The following is a 13775-nucleotide window of genomic DNA, read 5'->3' as shown; positions in this document are numbered from 1 at the left end:
ACACACACACACACACACACAGACTCCTCCCAGGACGCCTCTCACGGTTAGCAGCAGTAGATGCGCTGAGGAGAAACCGTACCACTGCAGTGCCTGAAACTGCCTCCGCTTCTCCCAGGTACACCAGCACTCTTGTTGTTGAACTGTTCCTGCGAGAGCGAAACACACTCTCGGTAGGATGTCCATGGCCTGAATTTCAGTGTGGGATTGTGGGTACTGCGCATAATTAAATCGATTCCCGCAAGTCAAGTAATCAGAATGCGGGAAGTTCACGCACACATTTACCGCGCTGTATAATACAGTATAGCCAACATTGAGACCACGTTTGAAATAGATGTTTTTAACTTTTCCATGTTATCCCCTGGATTGTAGTGTCTGGTAGCCCATAAATAAAATCTGTCAATCTTCCTTTCCATCCATCTAACACTTATACCAGTGTAGTGTGGGGACGGACTGGCCGGATGTGCCGCATCAGACCGACTGTACACCGACTTCCAGCCTGAACACCACACTGGCGCCCTCTCTCCCTCTAGAAGGCCTCGAGCACCCTCTGCTGTTGCTGTATCACTTGCTTACATGTGATACAATTAAAAGAAATAGGATAAAATATACAGCAAGCAAATAAAATGATAATTAAAATTCAACAGCCAAATTAAAAACAGCAATAAACTGTCGAAGATGGAAACGGAGTAACGAGTTGACAGTTCAGTCTTGTATCAGGCAAAATCCATCCAGTGCAGTTTCATTTTTTCCTGTTTTCTCAGCAGAGCTGAGAAATAGGGCATGGTGAAGGAGAACCACTAAAAGAGACTATTATGGCCATATAGCAGCCAGTTATTTGATATTTGTATGGGAAAGGTGGTGGTGTAGAATATCTCCAGTCATGCCATGATGGATATCTTGTACTCCAAACTGCAATAAAGTAGCACACATTCCTGGGTCAGCACTTGAGAGATATGTCTCTACCAGCACCTGACACCACCTCACCTCGGGAATTTTGCCAAAAGAATTTGTTTTGCACTCAAAGATGGCACAAGTTCTCACGAGTGAGCACAGATGCTGTTTCCATGTACAAAGTCTGCTTTGTTTATTGATATTTAGTTAGAACTGTCTGATAGCAAAGGTCGGGGTTGGTAATAAAAAATAGATAAACATAGGTATGGCCTACTTTTTTTATGGAAAGTCCCTCTTAAGGTGGACCTATTCACCCGTCAGCATTAGCTTTTGCATGGATATGCTGTATGCACATCCTATTCGTATTTATGTGCTTGCCTTGAAAAGGCAACACATCTTATCTTGCATATTTATTCTTTTTATTATTATTATTATTATGCAAATTTTTCGGCGCGCTACTCCTCCTACAGCTTTCGTTTTAGGCCCACACAATGAATTGGTGAAATGTGCGGCGCGATTTGGGAGAAGTGTTTATTACTTTTATAAGCAATCCGACTCACGGAATTTTGGCAATTCCAATTTTTCGGAAAATTTAGGCCATCCGAAGTGAATGGCCAAAACTTTGGTAGGCTCCAGGGCGCAGAGCTTTTGACCTGCGTCCACGCACCAAATACGAAAAACGTGCATCTCATGGAGAGGAAGCGACTTTCCGTTTTTCCGCAATTCCAGTTTGAAGCCGAAATTTGGACGCAATACACACTAATTGCGGAATGTTCTGAGTGCCAGAGTGAGCAACATCGCGGCTGGAGTGCAGCTGAAAAATCACCTGAAATTTTTGTTTTTAACTTGCTCTTCTGGCCACAGTTTTAACTCCACATGCATAATTCTTTGGAAAAGTAGTAGAAAAAATTGTTCTGCTTTGAAAAATGTGAATAGCTACAAAAACAAAGCAGCTTATACTTTTTAAACGCTGACACTTAACGCTCTCTCCCTCATTATGGGTATGGCATGGCCCTCAACCTCAACCTCCATGCCATTTTGTTTACTGTACTCTCTCTCTCTCTCTCTCTCTCTCTCACACACACACACACACACACACACACACACACACACACACACACACACACACACACTTCCATGGGATGGCTTCCAGGAAACTTAGCGATAAGGATCCCCGGGAAGTCCCACTTCCTTTGCTTTGTACCCCAGACAGGAAAGCCGTCTCCCTCATAACCAACTCGTCTGCACACTTGCTTTCATCGGACACAGTTCATACTGACCTCTTTGTGCGTGACCTAACACGGTTAAATCGTATAGACTGCACGGGACCGAGAGACGGGAATGATGTTTTTGCGATCTATACTTTTAATCATATCTTTGTTGAAGTTTCACTGTGGCCTTTTTGGATTATGTTGTGGTAAGTTTGAGTTCTCCAGCTAACCAATTGGTTACTCCATCAGGTGCAATTGTCTTTGTCAGGGGTGTGTAGTAACGCAAATTAGTTCTTTTTTATTTTATTTATTTATTGTTATAAGCGAATCCTTCCACGTTCCCTTTACTTTTGGAGTATATTTCTTTTTTTGAGGGGGTAGGGGAGGGTTGCTGCTGTTATCGACTGTGCATGTTTATACCTGAAAAGAGCCGTCATCCAAGCTGCGTGCGCGAGGTTACGCACGGAAACCTGTGGTCTTCCTTGGGGTACAAAGAAACGTGCGCTTGAGCTAGATATTAGTGAGCTTTGCAAATGCAAACATCAAGGTTCGGTTCTTCTACTAAATGTAACTTTAAGTGGGGCGCGGCCTGCGTCGCCCTTTGAAAAGCGGGCAGAAATACTTTCACTTTCCATGATGTCTGCCCTGATGTTTTAACTGAATATCCTCGTTGCTCACAGCGTGGCTGTCTTGATGGAAAGCAGCCCATTTCATTTCTCTTCTTCGCATTGGTTGCACTTTGTTTTATAGCGATGCCACTTGGTGAATTTAGGAAATAGGATGTCGCCGGTGAAACTAATCTCGGCTGTCACTCAGGAGGCTCCCGTGCTACTGCTACAATAATTCTTTACGTTATGAATTATTATGTTCAGAGATGCTTAAGGAATATGCATATTGTGTTGAATGCTATTATTTTGGAGAGAGCAAATCATAAGCAGCACCCTTCATGTCAAAGCAAGTATTTATTTACACTGCATGTTTTTGTTTTTTTGTTTGTTTGCTTGTTTTTTTTTTTGTTTGTTTGTTTGTTTTGTTTTTTACCTCAGCCTTTTAACCATTTGCAGTTTTTATGTAGCTATTCATCATGTGGAACATCTTAATGGCTTTTATGGAACACACCAAATTTTCTGTGCTGCTTGTGACACAGTAAAGTTTTCTTATAATTGGAATCAAACTGAAATGAATTAATTTTATGTCGACTGAGCTGATTAATCGACTAATCGCTTCAGCCCTTATTCAGTCAGTTACGAATGTAGGTTAGGTATGTAGAGTGCGTGATGAGCTTTCTCATCATTCTGTTTCTCCTGCTTGTGGCCTCCAGCTCACCACTGCAGGCTGCAGCTGATCACTACAACATGTAAAGCGGTGTGCACACGAGGCTTATCCAGAGTCTCCATGCTGTCAGAGCTGCACAGTTAGTAGATCTGTACAGCCAGCTGCTTCCTCACTCCACCTGAAATCCACCCAGTAGCGGAACAAGTCATGGCCAGGCCGTGGTGCAAGCCACATGATCAGGCCCCCACAGCCGCCCTCCTGCCCTGAAAAAAAGAAAAAGAAAAAATGACACAGTCACACTGTGCTCAGCGGTGGGCACGCCAGTAAAACACGCTATAGCTTACTGTTTCATTCTTGTGCTTGGCTACAAAATAAATTAAAGCTTTAAGTTACATTTCAATTCAATTTGATTGTAAGTTACATGCTTTACAACAAACACATGTCCGCAACTGCGGGGCTCACAAGCAATAACTCCATTTTTCACACAAATTCAAAGCGTTTTGTGTTCAGCACCACGGAGAGCGACAACGACATTTTGGAACCCACCTCAACTTAAGAGCACCACTGTAGCTAACAAATCCATTTACAATGATATGATTATGATTACAATTGTCACGGCAGCCCATCAGTTCAAGTACAAGTACAAATTCAGTTCCACGTAGGGTAGTAGGCCTACTCACCACTATCAGAAAGGAACTAGACGCGCCTTGCACTCTGTAAACTCATCTATGCGTTGTATGTCCAGTTTCCTCGCCCGATCACTTTCAACTGACAACATATCAAGTCCACTGAGTCTCCCCTGTCCCGTTGTGCTTCTCAAGTAGTTTTTAATTAGCTTCAATTTAGAGAATGAGCGCTCAGAGGTTGCGACAGTGACAGGAAGAGTAAGAAATAATAGAAAAGCTGTGCAAACCTCACTGAACGTAGAGGTTAATGCTGGGTGATTTACAATCAGCATTTGCGCAACAGAGCATAAAGTTGGCTTAATCCCTTTCTGATTTGGGCAGTAGCCTACATGTACAGGCTACCCATGTAGGCTTAGGGGCTTTCACATAGCACGCGGTTTGGGCCAGGCTCTGCGCTGGGTACGGCGCAGACGGGCGCAGAGCAGCACGCATCCGTGTGCAGAGTGACTATATTGCATTGTCTTTTCAAGAGTAGTGCATATCTCATGATGTCGATTATCTAGATTTCTAAATACGCACACCTCTTGTCAGTGTAGTAAATCATTTGTGCCAGTTTACAACAGTATTGGTGACTGCAGAAAAAAAGAGAATAAAATCTGCCTACTGTGGAAAGCAAAAACATCATATATCTCTGCCAGTTTTTAAACACACCTGGTATTCCCAAATTGTTGGAAGTCTTTCTCCATGATTGGGCTTTTTTAATGAGATCATGGTCGGACTGTAGTCTGGTGTCCCACAGCTCTGCACATAGAGAGACAGCTTCCTTCATTGTTTTTTGCCGTTCTGCCAAAATCTGACAGATTTTTTTTCTGATTCCACTATTCTCTCCTATTGGCCGCGCCGAAGTGTCGTCACAGGGCGCTGAGCCCAAGTTAAAAAAAAATCAACTTGGTTATTGGCGACGTCGCCAGCCTTGCACTGCGCTCAGCTCGGCGCAGACCGGTGCGCTGTTGCGCCCCTTGATCACAAACACAATAAATGGCAGAGCCGGGCGAGGGCTGAGCCGTGCCTGCGTGATGTGAAAGCCCCAGTGATGAATCGTCATCATAATGCTTTAATTAATGGGCCCACCCACTACCAGCTGCTCGACACGCCAAGAGGTGGGGCCCGTAAAGGACGTTTGAATTCTAAAAAAAATAACGGTCGGTGACGGCCGGGCCCCTGGCGACCCGGGCCCGGGTGCGGCCGCCTACCCAGCCTCCCAGGACAGTCCGCCTCTGAATCCACCACTAGAGAAATTCTGCACCACACCCTTACATTCACTCTTTACATGTACTCAAATTGTATCATGGTAAATGGTAACAAATCATGGTAAAAAAAAAAAAAAAAAGAAAAGAAAAAAGAAAGAAAGAAAGAAATCCTCAAAATCTAGTGATTTAGTGATTCTGTTAGTCTTGAAGGCATAATTTTCAAATATTGAAAACCCATCTCTGAAACAGTGATAGCTGAGTATTCAAAAGCAAAATCCTTATACCAAGTTGACTGTAGACAGCACAGTATCTTACTGTCAGCAGCTGACTTTAAAAAAAAACAAAAAAACACAAGAAACTTGTGAATTGCCTGCAGTTGCATGGCATGCAACCAAAGTGAAAGTGTTATGCCTCTGCCTATCTTGAGCATACATGTCTGTTGAATGGCATCACTATCCTGTCTTCAGTTCAGCTCTTTACTGACCCTTAATAAAGCAAAAGCATGTAGGAAAAGCATGATACAAAAAACAGCAAGACACGCAAGTGACACATGAAAGGCTCAATAAAACAATGAAAACATTAAAAACAAAAGCAGTTTCACAAGAATGCCAATCTCTCCATATGCACTATCCAGTGATAAGAAATAATTACCAATACGTGCAAATAAAAAAGTGCAACAATACAGTGAGAGTGCAATTTCATTGTATGTGCAAATTTGCCTTGGGGAACCTGACCTGTTCTTGAGGGGAGAAGACCAGATTTATCTAAAAGAGCATGGTCAGAGCTGTCCATCACTGAGTGTGCCTTACTCAAGCTTTGTTTGTCATAAACACCTGACAAGGGGGCTGCTGCACTTTAATCATTTCAAAATGATGTTCAATTTTCTGTATTGTGTAACAAAAAGCATGCCTCTCTTTCAGACCTGCCAAAAGCAGTTTTTGTGTGAAAGGGTGGGCAGACAGAATGATATAAAGGGGATATTTAGAGCATTAAGATTTGTATCTGTTCACACAAATTGTCATATGGATAACTAATCTGCAATGTGAAATGTAAGTCATTGTCCTCTGCCTCACAGATTACGAATGTCCAGATAAACCAGTGTTCCATCCATCCAGACTGGTAGTGAGGCGTGATGATCCTGCTGATGCCACTTGCCTATGTAAAAGTCCTTGTGATGGTGAAAGCAGTCATTTGGAAGTGTCTCTTGGTCAAACATTTAAACAAGAAAATGGAACCAAGCTATTATGGAAGGTTGACAAAATGACCCGATGGGAAACGTCGCCCATATGCTTTTATGATCATGAAGATCTGAAACAGTGCTGTAGCAGGCTGGCTGTAACCGTATACCGTGAGTGTCCTCACTGTTGGACACAAAACTCCAACTAGTGGTGGTCTCTACACTTTTTTTTTTTTTTTTTTTTTTTTTTAAACTAGAATATGTTGCATGATATAGCATATTGGGTAGATTCAAGTAGATTCTATCTGTTTTTAGTTCTCTTAATGTTTCTAAGAGATTTATGTTCAGACATATTACTGTGAGTTACTATTTACTATCTTCCCTCTTGCTGTCTCCTCGTGCAGAGCCTCCAGACTTGGTATCCATCAACTATCTAAATCACACTGGGCCCCTGACAGAGGGCCATGTATACACTCTGCAGTGCACAGTCGAGAACGTTGCTCCTGTTGGGAGTCTCTCTGTGATGTTTTACAGGGGACAGGAGGCTCTAGGTCCATCACAGTCCCGGAATAATTCAGAGAAGAAACCAGTGACTGAGATCTTCACTCTGAACATCAAACCTACAGGAGAAGATCAAGAGGGACACTACTGGTGTGAAGCCAAGCTGGAGCTGGGACCTGAGGGACCACAGATCCCTCCTGTGGAGAAGTCACAAAACCTCACAGCTACTGTCCATTGTGAGTCTCATAATGAAACCAACACACCTCAAACCTTTGAAACTTCCTGTTTCCAAACAATCTGGCTGTCGTCACCATAACAAAAGAAGAGTTAAATGTAAACCAACTCCACCCAAAGCCTTTGGAGGAAGTGGTGCTTCAGAACATCACTGATCACTGGTTGAGTTATCAGTCTCTCTTACATTGTTTTCCCAAATGATCAACACTCTGCTTATTTATTTGTTTTCCATGTGTTTTCATTTGCATTTTTCACTTCTGTTTGCTGAGCTAATGGGTGTTCTGTTTGTCCCCCTCCTCCCCAACACACTAACTTCAGATTGGGTCCAGAAAGAACAGGCACTGCATTCAATCACCATCACAGAGGGAGACAACCTGGAACTGAACTGCACAGCCGTGGGTAACCCCAGCCCCTCCTATGCCTGGACGCTCCCCCCGGCCAATCCTTTGCTTTTCAATGCCAGCATTCTCACTATCAATTCCATAGCTTTTGAGGATGAAGGGAAATACACCTGTTTTGCCAGCAACAAACTGGGAAATCTGACTGTGGTGTTTGACGTAGATGTCAAAAGTAAGTTCAACCTGCTGTCTCACCTACAGATGGATGAAAAATTAAAGGAAAAAGCAACATAAAGTGTCTTGGTAAGGTTACAAGAGCAGTGTCATTGCTCCTTGGAATAGATTCTAGAAATGTCTGGATCCCTACTGGACCAATGGAATACTGTTCTTCAGAAATACTGTACATATAGGAGGATATTATAGTAGAATTGCAGATCATAAAGCCCTCAATCATTACACAGACAAATGCACATTTGAGAGTTCAGTGGTGCAGAAACCATAGGCCCTTGTCTACAGAGATAAAGACCAAAAGTACATTGTGGAGCAGCAATATGCAGATGACAATGCTTTCGTCATCTACACAGAAAAAGATCTTCAGTGCATTCTTGATGCTTTTGCAAGGGCATACCCACCCCTTGGTTTAGCCATGAATATAAAAAAAAGACAAAAGTTCTCCATCAGCCCCCATCAGACTCCTGCACAGCCCCACCAACAACAACAACAGACAGTGTATGCCTTGAAAATGTGGACCATTCCTCCTACCCAAGTCTCTTTTAAAGGTCCCATGGTGTACACTTTTCCAGGGTTTTATTTTAACTGCTGATATCCCTAGCATGATGTATTTGTAGCATTGAGTACCTGTGGTCTGCTAAATATAGTTTCACAGCTCCTCTCTCTTGCCTTTATCCCGGAGCTCTGGCAGCACGGTTCGTTTAGGAAATCAGAGGAGAGAATCAGCCCCTCTCCACTGACGGGCCAAGCAACTGACGTCACTGCGCAATGCATTCTGGGATGTAAACAATAGCGCGTGCGATATTGAGCGAGAGAAAAACAGAGCCAACGAGATGCAGTAACTATTTGAAAACTGATAGAGATGATAAAAAACTTGCTTTCGACAGAAAGCGAGACTGTCATGGCTGCCCGCCAAGCGTGATGTTATACAACCGTACGTATTTGAGCTCGTCTCCGATCCCGAACCACAGACGAAGCCGGTGTTATGCCAAGGTACGTATCCCCGAAAAAAAAGTGTGTCCCCTGTCTGGTTTTGCCGATTAAAACATGGGTTTTCAATCAAAGCAGCTGGTTAAATTTGCTAACACTAACCCTAAACCTAATCCTAACCCTAACCTTAACCTTTGGCAAAAGCTTGTGGATAAAACTTGACCACTAAAACATCGAAGTTCCGCCCTCCTTGAATGTATGCGCGCTCCTGTCGGCTCCCGCGGACAAGGGACACAATTCTTATCGGGGATACATACCTTGGCATAACACCGGCATTGTATTGCTATTGTGATGAGAGCGTGCATGGACGCAGCGGCCCCTCCAGAGATCAGCAAGAGTGAATGTTTTAAATGTTTTGCTCAACCCAGACGCTCAGGTTGCATAACCTACAGTTGAGAGACTTTACTAAACATCAGCATAAAGCATGCTGCAAGAACTGAGGCACTCTGCTTTGATGTGGACATACTACGCCAGCACGGGATTTTACCTGCGTCTACACCGGCAGTCACCAGGGAGAGGAGGAAGGGCAAGCGGTGCGAACGTCAACAAAGGAGGGGGAAGAGAGCCAGGATCCACGCTAGGCTAAAGGCTAAAGGCTAAAGGCTAAAGGCTAAGGCCAGCGGGACCGTCGCTCTTGCTCTCTAATGTTCACTCCCTCGACAACAAGCTGGACGAGCTACGCTTGCTAAGAGACACCCGCAGGAGAGAGACTGTTGTGTGCTTGCTTTTGCGGAGACATGGCTCAATGGAAACATCCCATCCCTGCTCCACAAATACTTTGAACTGCTGCCATCAGGCCAACAGTTCAGAAGCATGAAAAGCAAAACCACCAGAATGCGCAACAGCTTCCTCCAGAAAGCTGCTAGACTTTTAAACTGCTGACTTTACCATCACTCGGGGATCCCAAGTGAGAAACGCTATCTCGTTTTGTGTGCACTACTGCTGTATGTGCAGCTTAATGACAATAAAGCTTGATTTGACTTGATTGTGTTGGGTTGATAAAACAGTCGGCGCTGAAATGAGCCCAACAGACGAGCAAATTTGGACTAAAACCCTGTGGGACCTGTGAAACTGGGACCCTGAGCGTGACGTTATACAACCGTACGATCCCGAACCACAGACGGCAGGAGAAACTGAACCACCTCAAATCCGTTTATTACAGGATGTTTCAGAATGGTAAGTTATTTTTGTTAAATATGTTGTAAATATGTTGTGAACTTGTTGCCCTGGGAGCGGAGGGGTACTGGCTAAGTTCACTAGCTTGGTAGCTAGCTGCCTTGGGACGCCGGCGCTGTGGGCAGAGTCACTGACGTCAGAACAGACACTGACGTCACAACTTCAAGGAAATGCAATCCGTTCGTTTTACAGGGACAGTTTCAAAAAACGGGCTGTGTGCACTTCTCCATTTATCATAGGTGAAATGCATGGGACAGTATTTATGTGGCCCCAAGACCTTCCTTATCACACAAAAACAACGAAAATTGCATTTTTCAGGCCATACGGCCTTTAAGGAGCAGGTATCTACAGTGAGGTACACCATCGCCTCTCCTATGCAAGTGGAACCTTTGCAAAACTCGAGCCTGCTTGTAAGGACCAAGATCCTGGTCTACAAGGCATTTGCCCATACTTTTATATGGCACAGAGACCTGGACAGCCTAGAGTCCTAGAGCCCTACCATTAGAGACACCTGTGAAAAATCTTGTGTATCAGCTGGAAAGAGAAGCACACTAACATCAGTGTTCTTGAGGAAGCAAACATCAACAGCATTGCTGCCACCATGATTAAACACTAGCGGAGAGATACAGGCCACATAATATGCATGCCTGACAAACACCTCCCTAAACAGGTCCTCACCTCGCAATTCAGTGCTGGCCAAAGAGCACCTGGAGGTCAGAAAAAGTGCTTCAAAGACAACATCAGCATCAACCTCAAAAAATTCCACTCTAACTGGGAGGACCATACTCAAAATAGAACCACGTGGAGAAACAATCTTTGACAGGCTGCCACAGTCAAGCAGCAGCAAAGAAAGGAGAGAGTTGCCACTAAAAAGGCTCTGCCACATTCCACTTTCAGCACTTCACATCAAAGCCCACACTGCAAGAAAAATTGTGGTTCCAAAATTGGCCTCTTCAGCCATTTAAAGACCCACAATAAAGACTCCCCTGGAGGACCATCATACTCAAATCTGAGTGATCGCTGATGATGATGATATGCTTTTTCCACTTGTTCCCTCAGAGGGAATAAGTTCTTCTAATGGGAGTGGCCTCTTCCGTGGTGTTATTGCCCTCATCCACAGGGCACAAGGGCTCACTGAATGGTTTGGTGAGCATATAAAATTTTTGTAAATCATGCTATGGGCTTAACAGTCACATCTCAACCAAACTGATCACCTATAAGAGACTCTGTATCAATGTTTTAGACAGCGCTCACCACCGCCATCATGAAAACACCAAATGAAGGAATATCTTTGAGAAGGAAGGTGTTCCATCTATCCAGTTGAGCTCCAGGGACTTTGAAAATCTATGCCAAGGAGCACTGAAGCTGTTATTGCAGCTCATGGTGATCCAAAACCCTATTTATTTATTTATTTATTTAAAAGGGGGACAGTGCATATTAATGAACATTATACATGTAAATATGCCGGTTTGTAGCCAAAGGCTAATTTCACAATACCCAGGAGATTGCACATAGACACTTAGACACTTTTTTTCCCTTTAATTTGTCATCCATCTGTAGCTGTCAGAGTTTTTGACTGCAAAGTGAATTGCTTAAGAGATGCAACATTACCTGCTTGCAGCAGGTGATTATTCTAGTGACTTTAGGAAGGAAGTTCACTGATTCTTGTGACTTTTTGGGATTGGTGTGACTTATAATGTTATCTGTTCCTTTTTCTTCTCTGACTTTCTGCAGTTGACCACTTACCCATCATTGCTGCTGTGGTGGCAGCAAGTTTGGTGGCTATCCTTTTCTTTGCTTGCTGTGCCTGCACCAGATACTACAGACACACCCGCATGGGACGCTACAAGCTGAGGGATGTGTTTCGTTTTCGCAAGGCCACCCATGTGGCAGTGTCCAATGGAGAGGACTAATATGACCAATGTGGATACTTATGTGAGCACTGAGCAAATTTCTTGTGTGTATCTGTATGTTGTTGTGTTCTCTATTTTTGTATGTTGTTTAGGTTAAACGTAAAGAGGCACTGAAATTAGCAAAAATGTTTATTTCTTCATGTCTGCAAAATTTCAAAACTGTCAGTTATGTAGTGAACTTGCCAATTTTATAAATATATGCAACAACACAAAGGCCTCAGGCAAATGAAATAATAATACAACACTTAATGATCTACATCCTAGCATAGTTTTGTATAGTATAGGTGAGACTATAAAATGGAATTTGCCTTACAAATTTGCCTTTATGACAAAGCAAAGAAACTGGTCACAATACAGACATTCTTTAAAGACAATAAGATGCAGCAGTCTCTCTTTTTGGGTGATTTTTTTTTTTTTTTTTTTTTTTTTTTTTAACTTCGGTTTCATTCAGTCACAATTCAGCTGGCTTTAACACAGTAAATAGCCTTCAGTGAAGTAAGAAATTGGTAGGCTGAGATATCACAGTCAATAGGGGGCCAAGCACCAAAGGTTCCAGCAGTATTGTGCCTGAACGCTGTAACAGAACATGCTCATATTCTTGATATGTAACAGTGAATAGAACTGTTGTTTTTGAATCTAGAAAATGTGAACATGAACATGTTAACTTTCACTAGAGTTAACAATGCTCTGAGGTTATTTTATGGCTGAAATCCGCCTTTATGAATATTTGAGTTTCATGCGCATATTGGTGCAGATTCCAATGGCAAAAAATCACATTTTTGTGCAAATTTTGCCCACGGGGTTGAAAAAAACAAGTTGGAACATCAGTCCCATCGGCAGTGAATTTGAAAAGACACATCGAGTTGAAGCATCCGACCAGTCTTTGAAAGATTTCTGAGTGAATGATGATCCCAAGAAATCATTAATAAAGGGTAAAACCATGAGCCAACAGCCACAAAGTTCTTCCACCCAAGTCAAACTCAAGCATTTTGCAAAGGACAGGCTTGCTCTAGAAGAAGGAGCACGTATTGGCAGCTGCCAATATTCCAGCTCGAGACCGGAGACAGGAGAAACTCCAGCAATACTATAATGATGCTGAAACAAGAATTTCTGAACTTAACTGTAAAGTCTGCTGACTCAGATGCAAAAAGTTCTGGTCAGTCGCAGCCCAGTGGTGACAAGACAGACACTGCAGCATCATTTATCAGATTTAAATGAAACCCACAGAATTTCAGAAAAACTGAACTAGACTCTTATTTGGATGCACCAACCACAAGAGGGTTTGCCGAATACATGCTGCTGTCCAAGCTCAAAAAGCTGCTCCTGAAGTACAACACTGCGCTCCCTTCAAACGCTCCAGTGGAGAGGCTCTTCAGCATTGGTGGTCAAATATTTCGGCCCAGGAGAAACCAGCTTGGTGATACCAACTTTGAGAAGCAGCTGCTCTTGAATGCCAACAAAAAGATTTGAGCTGTTTTTATTGGTGTATGGAACTGGTAGTATCTATTGCTGTGACTTCCTGGTGGGTCTATAGCCCTGACCCAAAATACACAGGGGAAATCTGCTTTCAAAATGAAGATGTGTTGAAAAAAGTGTTAAAAGTTAAATGCTGTGTATTTCTGATTTTTTTTCCCTTTTTTTTTTTTTTTTTTAGAGCTGTGCCTTTTCTCAGGGCAAACAGGTCAGAAAGATAGAAAATCAAATGAATGACAATGTCTTACTCATTGTTTGCACAATTTTTCTTTTGAGTACTTTTCTTGTTAGATGTTAAAATTTGTCGGCTGAATATTGCACTTTGAGCAGACTAGGCACAATTTAAGTTTGCATTTTCAAAGCCTGGCTCTTTTTTTCTATTTTTTTTCCTAATAGCTTTTGCCTGTGTTGGTGCATACTTAGGATGTTGTTGGGAATTGGCGTTTTCTGGACTCTCAAAGTAACCACCGTTCAGAATATACTCTT

General features: G+C 42.9%; 1 protein-coding gene across 1 annotated transcript; it reads left to right on the top strand.

The window, feature by feature from the left end:
* The first annotated feature begins 2176 nt into the window (after positions 1–2176).
* On the top strand, positions 2177–13402 carry LOC115363960 (cell adhesion molecule 4-like). Its single transcript, XM_030058339.1, has 5 exons — positions 2177–2311; positions 6332–6604; positions 6838–7170; positions 7487–7738; positions 11638–13402. The coding sequence occupies exons 1-5, from the start codon at positions 2236–2238 to the stop codon at positions 11814–11816; spliced, it is 1113 nt and encodes a 370-aa protein (XP_029914199.1). The 5' UTR covers positions 2177–2235; the 3' UTR covers positions 11817–13402.
* Positions 13403–13775: the final 373 nt, after the last annotated feature.

The sequence above is a fragment of the Myripristis murdjan genome, chromosome 1 (genome assembly GCF_902150065.1).
Source record: "Myripristis murdjan chromosome 1, fMyrMur1.1, whole genome shotgun sequence".
NCBI classification, from domain to species: Eukaryota; Metazoa; Chordata; class Actinopteri; order Holocentriformes; family Holocentridae; genus Myripristis; species Myripristis murdjan.
This window is presented reverse-complemented; position numbering and strand designations above follow the sequence as displayed.

What these genes read in the sequence shown, in the direction of transcription:
- LOC115363960 (XM_030058339.1), top strand. Translation starts at nt 2,236, where the DNA reads ATGATGTTTTTGCGATCTATACTTTTAATCATATCTTTGTTGAAGTTT. An exon ending in CCTCACAGCTACTGTCCATT is followed by an intron (nt 7,171 to 7,486) that starts GTGAGTCTCATA and finishes CACTAACTTCAG; the next exon opens with ATTGGGTCCAGAAAGAACAG. An exon ending in GTTTGACGTAGATGTCAAAA is followed by an intron (nt 7,739 to 11,637) that starts GTAAGTTCAACC and finishes GACTTTCTGCAG; the next exon opens with TTGACCACTTACCCATCATT.